Genomic DNA, 17,232 nt, shown 5'->3' on the forward strand with positions numbered 1-17,232 from the left:
TCATATGTCAATGTATATTTTTCCTTTTGTATAGCACAGAAGATAACAATTACTATTGTATTACATTACATTTGTTGTCATTCTGGACATAGAGGATGATAATGACGATGATCATGACAGTCTACAAAAGACAGATAATGTTAATGACAATGTCGAACAATTATGGTAGAAACAAAGTACTTAGATTTTAATAGAAATATGTCTCTTAAATATCTAGTTGCGCTGTTCGAATCCAGTCTTTCCTTTTTATAATTTGACGAACGAGAACACTTTGTCAAAAGTATTTTATTATTATTAAATTGCTTGATACACTTGATTTACGTGTGAAATTGTCCACAAGTGTTTCTAATTTTTCGTAAAAAGTTTTTCGTAATTGGCATCATCTAATAGACATTAAAATGTTTATTTATTGAATAGATAGAATACGTTTATCGTCTAAAACATTTGTAATGATAAATTGAAATTACATAATTAATTATAAATTCAATTCTATTTTTAATTCCATGTCGTTCAAATCGTAAGACAAAAGTTGACGAAAGCATTTCGTTGTACCATAATTTTACGGTCGATTATGAATTTTACGGATTCGAACGAGTTCGCACGTCGCAACGAGATTGCATACGTAATTCGCGTTATCTACAAAGAAAACAGAACGGTAATAGTGATTATGACATGATTCCTTGACTGCGCCTTCGAAAAAAATTGCGCTAGCGCATTTTTTTCCATTTCTCTTTTTATATATAATCTCTTAAACTATTAAAACGCTAGTTTTACAGCCCAAAACGCTCTTTCGTCCGCGACAGACGCGTTTGCAAAACTCACTAGAATTCTGTACATTAATGAAATCGCCCGCTACTCGTGATCAATGTAAACTCAATCAATATCGACAGGTACCATGCTGATATATCTCAGTATACAGGATATAGCTTAAAATAAATACAGTTCTCGTCTATGTTCTAACGCTCAGTGATCGCGGCAGAGTATATCAATTAAGAATACGATAAATTTTTTGCAAAATCTTTCCAAGTATCCCTCTCACGCGAAATATCTCGCGACGGAGGATGCAATTTACAAATTGTACACGAATTGCATATAAGTACAATCGTCGAAGGGAATCCGGTTTGTTAAATTTTTCCTTGACGCAATCCCTTGCGAGATTTACGACTGCTATTGGAAGATCTCGAACAGAATTTCAATATTACTACTCTTTAGAAAAGCGCAGAAGAGAGAGTTATTTGATATATATATTTACACTATGTGTGATGAGATTTAAAGCTAGCACTAAGAATCGACTGGAGTGCAAATAAAAAAAAAAGTACATAAGAACATTAAAAGTATACACTGTCGGTCAATAACTCAATTTTTTTTTTTTAAATCTTTCATACGTTAAAGTGTCATTAAAAATCTAACAGCGTTACTGTCCAGCAATAATTATATAGTATCACATTAGTACGTTAATATAGTTAATATCAAATTTTATACCAAGATTCTTGCAAATATTGTCAGTTCTTTCATTTATTTTATTTGTTATTTTGTTATTTTACCTTTTTTCTATCAAAAGAACATCCATAAAATAATTTGAGCATGATCGTATTAATTATAAATTTGATTTTTGAAGAACAGCGTTAAAGATATTGACCAACAGCTTGTGAGTAACACAGATAAATATTTAAGAAGCCTTAAATACATCGGTCATAGGCTGCTCGGTAAACTCACAATCAGAAAAGACGGTAAATAAATCAGCAACCGGACACCTAATAACGTAAAAAAATCACAGTTTTATTTAAATCTAAATTCGTATGTATATATATATATGTGTGTGTGTGTAAGCGATATTAAATAATTATACTATTTACAATCTCGAGAAAAGTCTTGACGCAGCCTATCGAGCCACACGAGACACGCTCTAATAATTACTCAATTAATAATATAATGTATTTTCTCTCAATCAGCCCCGCTCGAAAACGACGGTCTATCTATTGCGAGAGAAATCTGGAGAGAGAAAGAGAGAGAGAGAGAGAGAAAGAGAGAACATAGTTAATAATATAACATTTATAAAATAACGTGCTCTCGCACTCGTGAGTACAATTATTTTGATCCGATACTTTGACATGGGTGAGGTTTCTCGCGCTTTGTCGTACTAAGGTAAAAGACAACAAGCAACGATAAGGCGTTTTTCATAAAAAGTACGTTCTCCAACGTGATATTGATCGGTAGTAATCACACTCAAGCAACAATAGTACATGTCATACGAGCCAGTAGTTATCAGTTTTCTTATTTTACTTGATACGATCCCAACTTACTGCCAAAAATGCTTAATTACCGCAGGTCTACTAATAATCAAATTCTTTTAATTATTAAAAATTCAAGAAATTGTATTATACACATCACAGTCTTGTTTATTAATAAAACAAATAGAATCCTAGAGATATTTTAATAAAAAAAATAATCGATTATTATTTATCAAAAAATTATTAATTATTTTTATAAACTAAATTTATTATCTGCAAGAATCAAGACAAATAACTTTTACTCGCAGTACCTCTGTAACTTCGCTGAATTACTAGTTACTAGCTCAAATGACAGTTAATCACGATTCGAGTGTCAATTTTATACCGCTCATAGCCGCTGATCGCGGTTAATGTCTTTTACTTTACTACTCTAGTAACACAATCGCTAATAAACACACGCATTCCATGTGTTTGTTAATGACCATTATGCTACTAGAGAAATGCGAGGAAAAGGGGTCGCTTTGATTGAATACACACGTAATATGCATATAATGGCGTTTGCGAGAATATCTCGCATGTATAAAAGTTTATCTCTCTCTTCTAATATCTCGCTATCACTTAAACGGTAAAGTCTTTTCTACATACGAAGACAGTCGCCAGATGATGATATTTCTACTCGTACAACATCACGAGAATTCGAGATCTACAGTAACATGAGAAAACGCAAATTTCAGATTTTAATTCGGTATTTATAATATATATTTTTTTAACATGTAAATCGCGTTTACATGGTTTCGTTGGGTAATATTTAGAAATTCCGGTTCTAGCAAATTTTGACAGACGGAGAAAACCATCTTTAACATATATTAGTAAGATTTGTAACGTGAAATAAATTGCGTGAAATTGTTAGAAGGGTTCACCGTCACACTCATAAAAAGATTTAAGATTTTAAGATATTAAATGCTTTATTTTTGTCTTCGTTTTAAATACTTAAAAATATTTTAGTTATATATATATACACGATTTAATTTAAAAACACAAAACATTTAAAACTGAAACATTTTTGACAGCGTTGGAAGTTTTAGTGTTTTAAATCTAAACATCGTTTTTAAAACCATTTTCATAACTGCCGAAAAAACGGAAACAAAAATAAAATATTTTAACATCTTAAAATTAAACATTTCCTTTATGAGTGTAATACAGTTATTAAATACGCCATTAACGCATACAGTTATGCGGAAACAAGTGCAATGAGTAACGCCGATAAAAATCGTAGACTAACGGCTCGCTAGCATCAAATGAGTCGATTTTATAGAATATAGTATCCTGACAGCCTCGAAATGCGAGCATCATCCGATGCTCGTTTGAATATTTAATACACACGTTCATTCTCATATTTTTTAATGTCAACAAAATGACTGTCTCCCTTAAAACTTTAACTTCCGCTCACATGCGACTGGCGCATTATGCACGTATATACATCATGTATTCGATAAAATTAACAAGACATGAATACGATTTCGTATGACCATTGTCTTCCGTCAACATCTCTATTTTTTACGGCTAACTTAAGATTTCACGTACATATCGACGATCTATGTACACCGATTATCTATCTATCAAGTATACAAAGTATTATTCGTCTTTTACAGAACTACATTTGTGTATTTATATGAGCGTGTATGTATATATATATAAGCGCGTTCGTGTAAAATTAACACCAAAAGGACCCGCTTTTTTTTAAATATTATACAGAAGTTTTTATTATTCAAAATTGTAAAATAATCAGAAAGATGTAAAACTTTGCTTAATAACGCGCGAGATAATTTTCGATAATTTGCTCGAGATCAATATGGTCGGACCCTTCTCGTGTTAATTACTAATTAAACTAGCCATCACTCACACGGACACGGAAAACAAAAACTTTGTGCGATGGATGATACGCGAGAACACAGCGGCCTTCGAAAGCAGATGTTCATTGAGAGTTTTACTGAACATTTCTTTACACCATTTTCTATATATATATATGTATAAATTTTCATATTTATAGCATACAGATATATATCAAGAATTGCCATCTTGGAGGATAAGTTTTAAAGCAGATCCTAGCCATTAAAAGCCATTCATGGTCCTAACTCTAAAGAGTGTTTCATCTATCGAGAACACTTTATCGAAAAGTAAAACTCTTAAATGTACACCCAGCCTAACTCGGACGAATCTCTCTGTTGGATTATTTTGACTTAGAGATAGTGAGTATGCACAACGTGCAATGAGATCTCCGTCTTTTTATTAATGGTTTCTTTCGCCGACGATTTCTCTCCCTTATTTTGAGAAGCACATCTGTTATTATTATTGTAGTCATTACAGCTATTATATATCTACTATTAATATACTACTATTGTTACTGACGCTGCTGCTGCTGCTGCTAAATGCTACTAAAATTACACATTTGTTAGCGTTTTGTTAAAGTAACAAAACTCTTTCTCTCTCTATTAATATTATATCAGATACCACTATCATCAATAATCAACATAATCGTTAGCGATATATTGTTACTCTTATTATTGTTATTGTTTATTTAAAGTTCACTATTTATTGTTGCGGTTAGTTTTTTGTTCTTGCTGTTGCTATTATTGCGAGCATATGTTCTTCTCGGTGTTGCAAGCTGCATGTTAATCCCCTTGATCCTGGTCCCAGTTCCTGCTACTTGTCCGCTTGTGTTCGCAATGACGATCAAAAGGATAATTCAGTTCTTATATGTATATAGCGAGAATACATTCAATTAATTAACTTAACAGTTATCGGACATGACTAAACCTTGAACTTAAATTCTACAAACGTACGTAACGTAAAACACTGGAAGACTTTACAATAGACTTTGCCAGGAGTATTATTCGTAATTTTAGAGATCACACTGTATCTCGTAATCAGGGATACGTCACCTAAGAACTCTAAAATCATAGAGTTATATACAATTCTTCTACGCAGAAGGATGTTGATTTTACATTAATAACGTAATTCGAAAGACGAAAACTATTTAAAATGTTGCGAGAATTGCGTGATTTATTAAATCGTGCCCTGCTTGTCCAATTGATAATTGCAAATTTCTAGCGTTCGCGTTTAAGTAATAGATCTCCATTTTCATCGTTGCTAAATTAATGACAGTAAAAAGGTATAAAGAAAAAACTAATATCTCTATGATCCATCTATTCATCGTACATTTTAGCGCAACACAGCGTTTTTTACCTGAGATACGAATGAATCCTTATGTGAAAAAAGAAGACGTTAGAATGTACAAATGTATAACCATCTTTTTTTTATATATCAAGGGTTTTTAAAGGATTGAGTAGAAAACACTGATCTCCTTTATCTGCTTTCGTTTCCTCAGACATTTTTTTAAGTCCCGATGACAAAGATTAATTGTGCCTTGGAAAAACAGTGACGCCTATTCTTTGGCAATGTGTAGAACAGTTTCATTCAGATAGCTCTAAGCTTGTAGCTTGTAAATACGATTATGTGAGTCAAGGCAGTGATTATAGCACGTGATAGAGTTTCTATAAGTTAACTAACTTCAGTTAGTCAACTGAATTCATTTAATGTTTTAGCACTATCCTTTTTTAGAGATTACAGTTCTACCCGTGATATACATATATATATACATATATATATATATATATATATATATGTATGTATATATATATATGTATATATATATATATATATATATATATATATATATATATATATATACACATACATACATACATACATACATACATACATACATACATACATACACAGAACGATCATGCGAAACAGATTGAATCCAATCAGATAAATTCGTGGTGTATCTGCAAAACGCCATACGTCCAAGTCCGCTTTACAAAGATATAGATTCTTTACTTTATACAGTGTACGTATAATAATAGCGAGAAAGATAGAGGAAAAAATATCTAGAGATTGCGAAATATATATATATATATATATATATAAAAATTTATAAATATATAAAAATATGTATACCAAAAAAACTTTTTTTACAAAGCCAATGAGATTTGCAAGAGATGGATTCAACTTGTTTTGCGTTATCGTTCCTCGAGTAGGAAATGAAAATCTAATTAATTAGAGTTGATATTACATGACGTCGAGCCCTCGAGTTTTTGCAAGATATTAACAGTTCCCGCGTCGTATTAAACGCTTTCCGTACCCTCCTAAAACGACTTATGTTCATAAATGATAATCAATGTCCGTACAGAATGAGCTAGGAACCTACGGCGGTTATCTTACATATCTGAAAGATATCTCTAGTTTTTCGCGCGGCTGCTTCGGTTGCTACAACCGTATGAATACCATTCCGTTGCGAATAGAATCCTGAATCCTTTCATCGGTGTCGCCGACAATGAGATCTAGTCGTAATGTACAACGCGGCCGTCCTTAAAGAACGGTCTATCCGAAAGTCTATCGAATGTACAAAGCGCCTCTCTCTTTTTCGTTTCTCTCCTTCTGGCAACCTTAGAAATGGTCTCCTGCAAGTACGGAATCTCTTGCAATCCGTTGCAGATCCCGGCATAGATCCCAAGCTTTGTGACGTAGCATCTCTGTTTCTTTTCTACTACGATATCGTAGTGTATGTATCGCTTTTATTTTCTTTCTCTTTCAGCGCTAAATCAACGCGGCTTTGTCTGAAATCACATTCACAGGATGCTCTGTATATATTGAACACATATTGCGTATTACATGTATAAGTAGTATGTGTACATATTTACATTTATCTATTATGAGTTTATTGATGAGTACATCTTTAGTAGATGCATCTTGTATCACATTACAAGAATATAACGATCATTCCACTAATCTATCTCGACTTCACCGTCTTGCTACTGACCTCTTCGTCGGCGGCAGCTTGGGCGGTGCTCGCCGGTTGCTGCTGCGCTTGTATGGATGCAGCTCCGCTCGCCACTGTGCTCGTCGCACCGTGCGACGGGGCCGCTTGTTTACCACCGTATTTAATGGTATCCTGCTGCGGCGCGCTTTGCGATTGCAGTTCCGGTCTCCGGAGATAAACGGCCGCCTCCTTTTTCGGCGGTACCACTGGCTTATTCGGTGGTACCGGAGGCGGCACGCCGCGCGAGATCGGCGGCTTTTTCACGGGCAGGATACCACCGCCGCCGCCGCCGCCGCCGCCGCCACCAGCACCAGCACCAGCACCGGCGGCAGCAGCAGCAGCGGACGCTTGAACAGTGGGGCTGGCAGAACTTGAAGACTGGCCGACATGAAAGCCGAGCTTCCCCGCAGCGGCGACGGCGGCTTGCGACGATGTGATAAGCTTAGCCGCGGCAGCGGCCGCGCTACTAACGGATGCAGGTACAACCGGCTGTCGCTTGTCTACGGCCTGAGGAGAATCAACACACAACCATGACCGATATCAGAGGAGTCGAGCCGCGGAGACGCATTTGTACACGCTCCACCGCCAAAACAAGAACGAGCACACCGTTAAAAAACGTTATTCTCAGGGCTGCAAGGGGTGATGGAAAAAAAAGAACCATACCAAAGAACTAATCCAAAGCAGAGAGAGAGAGAGAGAGAGAGAGGAGAGAGAGAGAGAGAGAGAGAGAGGAGAGAGAGAGAGAGAGAGAAACAGAGGCAGACTCGGTGGAAAGTAGGGACGATAGCTACGAAAAAATTCAAGTCAAGACCGAAGAGGAGGAGAAACACCATTATTTAAGCAGCAAACGATCACAACTTAGGCTGAGGCTCTCGAGATGCTGAAATCAAATAGTGCATGTATACATCATCAAATTGTGCTGTTAATAGATAATTGCGAGAATACAGGAGCACCTTTTCCGGCATACTCGCAAATCATCAGAGAATAAGATATACTTGAAAACGCAGTTTGAGTTACGCAACCAAGAAATATATTAGCAAAACTCACTCAAAGGAGAAGTGTTCAATTTTAAGATATTAAAATGTTATCATTTTTTAAATACTTAAAAATATTTTAGTTTTAACGGTGTTTAGATTTAAAGCACTGAATGTTTAAAATCTCATAGAAATCTTTAAAATGATAAAATAATTTTAATGAAATCTTTAAGTATTTTATGCCCATTTCCACCAACGCAAATTAACTTTAATCTCAATAATTTGCTCCTTATCTTTCTTTAGTTCTAAGAATTGGAAAAAGATAAAGAGTAAGTTAAACTAATATCAAAGTCTACATTGGTAGAAATGAGCTTAGTGCCTTAAATCTAAATACCATGTAAAACTAAAACATTTTTAAGTATTTAAAAAACAAAGAGGCAAAAATAAAATATTTCACTACCTTAAAATTAAACATTTCTTTTTGAGTGCTGTAATATGCGCGACAGTTCTTCAGGGAATATACGAGGTACAAAAGGGCTAATGTTTTGAAAGATAGGTATTTCAATTTGCAGAATGTATCGGGCTGAAACTCGTTTAAAACGGTACAACAATGGATTGGGGCCAAGTATTTATCTACTTGTTAAGATATGCTGTAAACCAACTAAATAGTAGAGTAACGTCAAAGTTCCGTAAGACCGTGAGACCGTATAATTTAGTAGCAGCGAGTACGCTATTGCGATTAGGAAGTCAAGCTAGGGCAGTTTAAATAAAGCTCAGAAATGACTTGCATACAATCTCTTTTTTAATTATAGGAATAGATCGATGTACACATATGTAAAATAATAATAATCTTATGTACACAAAATAAAAGTATTGTAATAAAATATAACTCTAGGTATCGATAATGTGCTAACTTATAAAATCGGTATATAGTGGAAGTATGTATAATATTGCGAGTGTGTAACAATTGTTTTTAAATAAATGGCGTGTATGTAAAAATGGATACATGTACAAATATAAAACAAATTTGTTGAAAATAATCTTGCGGATATTTATAGCGGCCTTATTTGTAGAAATTTGTGAGGTTCTCTTAAACTTTAGTGCACCATTTCGTAAATGAGCGACAGAAAAATAGTGAGAATATATTCCGATCAACGTGACAGAAATCTTGTGCATCAAACGTAAAATTATTTGGGAAGCCGAAAACGGTGTTATTTAGAAAATTAGAAGCCAAACTCTTCTAATTTAGCCTTTTTTATTTTGTAATATTTAATATTATACCACGTGAATATTTCTGCATTGTTGTATGATTTAACGATGCAGAAATATTTTTTTGTTTAACCAAATGCTATATACAAAGGAACATGAAAAATTAGTTATCAAAACGTATGTTTTTTTCAGAAAAAAATTAATAAATATATGACATCTGTATTTTTAAATTAAAAGAAAAATAATACATCTTAATTAGAACAACTATGAAGTTGCAATAAATACATGATCAAAGTGCATTATATATGATATATGTAAATATGAAAATAAGATATGTAAGACTAGAGTAAAGCTTAAAAATGCTAGTGTAAAATCAGTGATAACAAATGCATTTTTCTTACTAAAGTAAAACTATTAAGTGATGTATTATATAAATATGATTTGTTAAATAACTTTTTTGTACATGATCCTCCAACATGTTTCAATTGCAATGTTAAAGATTATAAAATCTTGAGTTAAAAAAATGGTTGAAGATTTAACATAAATAATTTGTAATAATAAAATAAAGATAATTCAATTATTTACACTTAAAAAAATATAAATGTTTCAAATTTCTTCAATTGTTAATTAAATAAGATTTAAATACATTGAACATAAAGAATCATTTTCATAAAATTTAAATTACATGTGTCTCTTAAATTATAAAGAGCCTACTTATTAATTAAAGTTTTTCTAGGAAAGAGTTTACGTCATTTTAGAAGATAAAAATACCTTATTTATCTCATATAATTTACAACATAAATCGTAATTATTATTTTTTCCTCTTCAAAGTATATTTTTAAATAATATCTGATACGCAAATTTATATATATCGAATTAAAGCTAATCCCTATTTTTCGCACAAAACACAATACTATCTAAATTAGCTAATTTCTACTTCCAACTAAATTTTTCTGTCATAATGGTAAATTGTTCGTCCTATGTCTCTTTGAAGAAAATACTAACGAAGTGCACAAGTACTTCTTAACGTCGTAGATATAAAAATATCTAATGTATGTAACACTTTGCATGTATAAATAGGCTCTATATAATCTTCAAATCAACGTTGAGTGTGTAGGGAAATGTGGATAGGTTACCTGCGTATCTGAAGCAGCTGGAGACTCTCCACCCACAGATGTTAAATTAGGCGTATATGCGACTCCACGAAGTGCCTGTCCTGGTATTACAGACCTAGCAATTCCGGTCGCTAAAGAAAAAAAAAAAAAATTATTATACGTTCATCATTTAAAACTTTATCATTTAAAATGACTATGTAATTTGATTTGAAATTCACATATATGTACATGTAATTTGTATCTTATCAAAGATTTCATTTAAACTTGGGAACTTAATACATATTTTGATATATTTATGCCACTGTTTAAGAAAAAAATCTTACTCGGTCCACTGACAGGAACACTGGATACTGTTGCAGTAGGCTGAACAACTTTACTGCTAACCATAGGTGTCCCTGTACCTAAGACTGCCCCTTTCACTGTAAAAAATATAAAAAGAATTATAAGAGATTTTCTATTCTGTGTGTAATATCAAACTCATATGACGGGCGAATTTATAAGAAAAAAACTCGTTCTTAATTCACATTATTTAACAAAATTTCCTTTTATTTGTAATTTTTTTTTATGACTCTACGCGCAACGTACTTGTTTGTGGAGCACTAGCCGGCCTGAGAGTCGGCATGGCAACCAGGTTCGCTGGTTTTGCGGGCGGCGGCGGTGGAATTGCGCCAACTCCCCTTGTGGGACCGCGAGCCTGCGACTCCTTCCACGTATCCATCTCGACTCGTAACTTTTCCACCTCCGTCTCGAAATCCTTCGCTCTCTTTTCTTCCTTCACAAGAGCCTGCCGATACTGCTGCCTCTCCATATCAAATTGGGCTAATTGTTTCTCCAGTTCTGCTTCCATCTGTAGCGACTTTTTACTCTCCTCCTCGAGGCCCTCGGCCATCGAGTCAATTCTCACCTTCTCTTCACTGAGTATTTGGGCCAAATCTTCGGATCGTTTCCTCTCCTCAATGTATTTCATAATAATTTTTTTACGTTCTGCTAAGAGGAGCAGTACTATCTGCTTCTGTCGATTCTTTTCTTCCTCGAGATGGTCGTTAACCTTTTTTAACTCCATCTCAAGTCTTTTCTTTTCTTGTTTCTCTAATTCTAATTCCTTCTTCAATCTTGTTCGTTCTTTTTCAAGACCATAAGTGATATCGTCTCCTTGAGCGGTATCATGTTCGTGTTTGCGCTTCTCTTCCTCCAATTCTTTAATTACCTTTGATTAAAAATTATATTCATTTATATACACAATAAAATAAAAATTATGAAGCAAAGTAATAATACAATTTTCTAATACATTGCAATGTTTAAGCTATATATTGTAGTTATTATAAAATGTAATGACAAATATGATAAAAATAAGATACTTACTGATCTGTGCCTAATTTCAGCATCTCTAAGGACTTTAGTCATCCTACATTGTGCTTTTCTTTGTTGTGTCACTAGTGCTTCAAGACTAGCGACTTGTTGATCAATTTGATTTCCTTCGACACCAATAACACCACCTACTATCGCGACGTCGCGAGCTAATGCCGCGTGTGGATCTACAGTACTACTAAGATACCGGGAACTTAGAAGGTGTTTCATTTTTTCTGACTGAAAGGAAAAAAACAATGATAGTTATACAAGTCATACAACCATTACATAACATATTCTGTGGAAGAGATAATATGATTAGAGTAACAATCTTTTATGCCCATATCAATAAACACTGATATAAAGCTGGAAACAAGCTATTCTTTGGTTTTTCAAATTACAATTTATTTTAATCTTAACAACCAAGATACAGTTAGTGAACCCACTAATTGTATTTTGATTGTTAAAATAAATTGTATTTAAAAAAACCAAAGAATAGCTCATTTTTGGCCTTATATTATTCATGATTAAAAAGCTTAAACATGGAAGTTTAACATGTCATACAAGATAATACTCTTAAAACTCAACTCAATTTTTTAATAAATTCTTTATCCTTTATATAATTAAAAAAAATAAGATAATAGTTTTGAAACAAAAGAATATTTAATTTTGATATTTATATTTTGCAATTATTATTAATATATAATTTTACACATGTTACTACTCAAACTGAAAAACTTGCAAAATTATACAGGAAGATGATCACAAGATAAAACAATTCTTTAATAAGTTATATCATATTGATTACTTTTAATGCCGCTATCACTATGTCTCTTGCTTGGAGTTCACCTTCCAGGTATCCCAGTAACTTCAGCAAATCAGTTTTGCTCAGCTCCATCTTTGGATTACGCTACAAATGTACACAAAGAGATCACTAAGCATTTCCAAATTTACATAAATATAATTATTATTGTATTTTCTAAATTTTATAGAATAAAAATATGTGTAGTTATACAAGTGATTTGATACTTTAAAGGAGTCAAATTCATTTCTATAAAACTGAATAAAATTTCCATAAAAGTGATAGTTACTCTTATTAAATTAGTAAATCACTCAAACAATTCTTCATTTAATTTTTACTTTATTGAAGTCATGTTTCACTCTACAAGATTTAGAAATTAGTTTATCAGATATTGCAGAGCCTTACAACTTATTGGACTCTGAAACCTAGGATACCTGCCAAGTACGTACCTTCAGAGTATTGGAGGTACTCTTGTCTAGCGATTCGATGTTGTTGGCTTGCTGTTGCTGTAACTGTTGCTGGGATTGAGACGGCTGAGCGCCAAGGACGAGAGTCTGTGCCTTCGCAGCCGAGATAGTGGCTGCGCTGCTCAGGACGGTAGAACCCGGCGACGGCGCTGACGTTGGCGGCGGTCCGTTCGCCGCAGTTGTCGTCGTCGCCGTAATCGTCGTCGCCGTCGTCGTCGCCGTGATCGTCGTCGTCGCCGTCGTCGTGGTCGTCATCGTCGTCGTCATCGCTGCCGATGTGATACCGGGCGAGGTAACGTTGACGGCGGTCTGATTCTGCGATGCCATCGTCGTGAGCTAGCGTAGAAAGTAGAGCTTTCTACCTATCGTCGAACGGCTTGTCGTTGTCGTTGGCCTCCTAAACACCTCCGGCGCGGCTCAAAGAGAGCGACCTCGTGAAACTCGCTTGCTCGCTCGCTCACACGAACGCGAGCTCTCGCCTGAGCGCGCCCCAAGCTGTTCCTACGTCAACTTCCTCACCCCTCGATCCGGAGATTCGCCACGGCCGTCACGGGACGCGCGAGCACCCCCGCCGGACACCCAGAAGCCCAGGACGCTCGCCACATCGCCGACACGAGACCGACGGCCGCGCGTTTCTATTCTTCCCGTCGTCGACGTCGTTGTCGTCGTCGTCGTTCTCTCGTCGCCGGCACCTCGGTTGTTACTCAGATCGTCGAATCGGCGCTCCTCTCGCCGATGAGAACGAATTAACGTAACGACATCCGGCGCGACGGGCCGCTCTGCCTCTCACTATGCTACGCTACGCTCGTCCCCTTGACAAATCAAGCGCACAAAGCGCAGCCAGCTCTACGGCACGGCCAAGCGAAACTCGATGATCGTGAAAAGCGCCCCCGATCTTACTATCGATTGCGAGCCGGATCGAATATCGATTGCCGCGCTATCGAATGATCGACCTGCTAGTCGCGCAGTCGCCGCGCCAAAATATGAAATATCAAAGAATATGCATCGCCGCTCGAACTCATGTTCTCCTGATCATATCTTAAGTAAGTAAAATTAGTATTAACAGTAATCCACAGTGTGGATTGATCCGCAAGTAATCCGCAATTAATCCGCAAGTAATCCGCAATTAATTTGCAAGTAATCCACAACTAATCTGTAGCTAATCTGCAATCCATCAATAATCAAACTGCAAGTAATCCATAACTAATCCGTAGTTAATTCAAAAATGATAGGCTCAAATAATTAATTCTTTTCTTTGAATCCAACCAATCGCACTTGTCGTTAAATAAAATTGATCAAAAATAACCAATCACGGTTGACATTTAATTGATCGGACAGAATAACCAGAGATTGTGAAACTAGTTCTAAAAATGAAATTTTTAGGCTAATATTTTATTTATAATATCAAAAAGAAGACTAAGAGTGATCATCCCGATGTTTTACCCGAGACGGTAGAAACCCCTCGTACACTACCGCCAGTATATTCATTTTTGAAATTGATATTCATAGCACATCCATTTTACGAGACTGCCGATAAAAATGGTTCAAGTCTGTGCTAAAATCATATGATAGGAGCAACTCCCATTACATGATTTCTACCATCTTGGGTAAAACGTCGGAATGGCCGCTAAAACAGTTTCGAAACACAGTTTTTGAAAACTGCGAAACGCTCGTGATTGGTTCCGTTTCCGTTCCGCATTACGCTATTCCGCTGCATGGGATTGCACCCTCATGACTCCTGCACGATGGACGTGGAAACGTTTGCCGCGCGACGAGTGTTTTCATGTAGAGTGAGTGTGCAGAAGCCATCAGGGTGCGTTCACATGCGGAATGGCGGAACGTTTGTCATTGGTAGCTTTTATTCTGCCAATTTCGCCGTTTTCTTTTTCCGTTTTCAGCGGAATACCTTTTGCGCATATTTGTCTTCCACGTGTTGTCACGAAGAAAAACAAAAGACTTAATTAATTAATTAATAATTAATTTATTAATTTTATTAATTTATCAAATAATTGTCATTACGATATCGATTTTATGCTATCTTCTGATGCTAAAAGTTACAGTGTAATCGAGTTTAAGGCAAAATGAGATCACGAATTACTTGTTCTTTGGTAATAACAGGTCCGACTAATTTTAGTAATTCATCAAATAATTGAGATAACAATCTAAAATAATCAATATATTTTTCTTCAGCTTGAGCCTGCATTTCCTTCACAAGATTTGCATTTGCTCTTTACAATAATCATCTTTCTGCGTCGGAAACTTGGAATATGAGGCAGCAAAAAAAATGCGAAATACGATTAAACACGACACAACTTCGCATAATAAGTACATCGCATCCGACTGACGACGAATGTAAGATGAACGCCCGACAATTTACTTCACTTCCGACACTCCACGAAACTCTCGAAACACTCGCTCACGTCAAAAACTCATACGGGACAACGAGGATACGAGTTGAAATGCGCCGCGACGCGCCGCGACGCGCCGCGACCTTCTCCCGTCACCCCTAACCGACGTACCGACCGTCTGCTGGCAGTGCGTAGCAGCGGCGGTAGCGGCGCGCAGGCGCGTAAGCGTGGCCACGCGCCAGTCACGCTGCTACGCAGTACGCAGTGCCAGCAGTCGGTCGGTTAGGGAGCATGGCGAAAGGTCGCGGTGCGTAGCAGCGCATTTGAACTCGTATCCTCGTCATCCCGTACGAGTGTTCGATGCGAGCGAGTGTTTCGAAAGTGTCGTGGACTGCCGAAAGTGAAGTGTCGGCTTTCGTACCGACATCCGTCGTGTCAAATGCATGGTGCGAAGTCGTGTCGCGTTTAATCGTGTTTCATAGCTTCTCCGTTACCTCTTATTCCGAGTTTCTGACACGCGTGAGTACAAAACAAAGGCTCGCGCGTTTGTGTCAAAAGTATGAATCAAGACGAATCGTCGTAAAGAGAATCTTGGATCCTCGCGTCGCTCAGACGACAATGATTAGTCGGGATGGTAGTCGCGTCGCGCGTTTAATCGCGTCTTCTCCGTTGCTCCGTATCGAAAACAAATCAAGTGTCGCGCGTTTATGCCAAGTATGAATCGAGAAGAGGAGGATCTTGGATCTTCGAAAGCGGCGCGACGGCTGAGACTACGAGACGGAGCTGGACGGAGCGATCAGCGAACGGTGAGTCAATTTATTTGTACGAGTATCTACTGTTTATGTCGCCCTCACATTTCAGTATTTGTGTCGCGTCCTGACTGCGCTCTCATAAATTACGACTCAATAAATTGCGCATAAGCCGTTAGGATAGAAAAAATTTAAAGTTTGTGTACGCACGCTCGGCACGCATCCCTTCGCCAGGTGTGCCAACAGATACGATTTACGCGATTATCAAAGAACTCTTTGAAATAATCACTTGTGATTATTGCGCAAGTTGCGCAAAGTCCGCGATGTGCTCGTTCCGCTTTATAGGGATGGGGGGTATTGAAAACTGCGTAATGAAAACTGCGTAACGCAGAACGTACAACGTGATTGGCTCCGCTCGTTCCGCGTTCCGCTATTCCGCTCCATGTGACGACACCATCAGTCTTCTCTCTGATAATGAGTTTTTTAAACGTGCTAATTGGATTGTTGCAATCTCTTGTAGCTGCAGAAAATTTTTTATTCTGTAATTAATCAACGTGTTCGAAAAATTCATAATGACCTAGTTTACACCGAGTACTTGATACGCGTACTAACTCGTAACTTTCTATTAAATTATCTTATTTTCTACGATGCGTGTATACATGATACATATATTTAATTATCTCAATTCATATTGTACCAGCTTAGTATACTATTCTTTAAATTTATTGCCGAAATTAAGATAATTTAATAGAAAATTACTAGTTAGTACGTGTATCAAACACCCGGTGTAAACTAAGCCAATGCGATAACCGGATCTGCTTACATCGGTATCTCTCGTTCTTGCGACATCGAGTTGGTAGAAACGTAGGAGGACCTGATCATATACATATGGTCCATTGAGTTAATTGAACGATTCATACACGTAGTTTCAATGCGCCGCGGTAGATGTCATTACCAGAATTGCGTGTTTTTTTTATCAACGTATTATTGATATTATTTGTTATTCAAATTTGTATTATCGAATTTTATTTTTACTATGCCTGTAATAATTTCTTTTATTTGTCCTTTTTATTTACATATCCTTTTCAAACACAAGTGTCGAAAA

At 36.2% G+C, this 17,232-nt stretch overlaps 2 protein-coding genes across 4 annotated transcripts in view; one reads left to right on the forward strand and one right to left on the reverse strand.

Annotated features, from left to right (window-relative positions):
- LOC105197251 (CTTNBP2 N-terminal-like protein) lies at positions 1-13,916 on the reverse strand. Of its 3 annotated transcripts, none has more exons than XR_005574368.1 (8): positions 13,013-13,916; positions 12,570-12,671; positions 11,777-12,001; positions 11,000-11,621; positions 10,738-10,833; positions 10,436-10,545; positions 6,998-7,623; positions 1-6,913 (listed from the first exon to the last, which is right to left on the reverse strand). XR_005574368.1 is itself a non-coding variant. In XM_011163548.3 (8 exons), the coding sequence occupies exons 1-8, from the start codon at positions 13,355-13,357 to the stop codon at positions 6,899-6,901; spliced, it is 2,022 nt and encodes a 673-aa protein (XP_011161850.2). In that variant the 5' UTR covers positions 13,358-13,915; the 3' UTR covers positions 1-6,898. The 3 variants fall into 3 exon arrangements, 2 of the variants coding, with proteins under 2 accessions (XP_011161850.2, XP_011161849.2); XM_011163548.3 differs by having other exon boundaries at positions 7,117-7,623; positions 13,013-13,915; XM_011163547.3 differs by having other exon boundaries at positions 6,870-7,623.
- Positions 13,917-15,661: 1,745 nt separating this feature from the next.
- LOC105207916 overlaps positions 15,662-17,232 on the forward strand; it is a 36,671-nt gene continuing 35,100 nt past the window's right edge. The window contains exon 1 of the mRNA XM_039446665.1: positions 15,662-16,184. Within this exon, the coding sequence (XP_039302599.1) occupies positions 16,086-16,184 (99 nt within the window). The 5' untranslated portion in view covers positions 15,662-16,085. The remainder of the gene's footprint in view (positions 16,185-17,232) is intronic.

Source organism: Solenopsis invicta, chromosome 3, assembly GCF_016802725.1.
Source record: "Solenopsis invicta isolate M01_SB chromosome 3, UNIL_Sinv_3.0, whole genome shotgun sequence".
Classification (NCBI taxonomy): domain Eukaryota; kingdom Metazoa; phylum Arthropoda; class Insecta; order Hymenoptera; family Formicidae; genus Solenopsis; species Solenopsis invicta.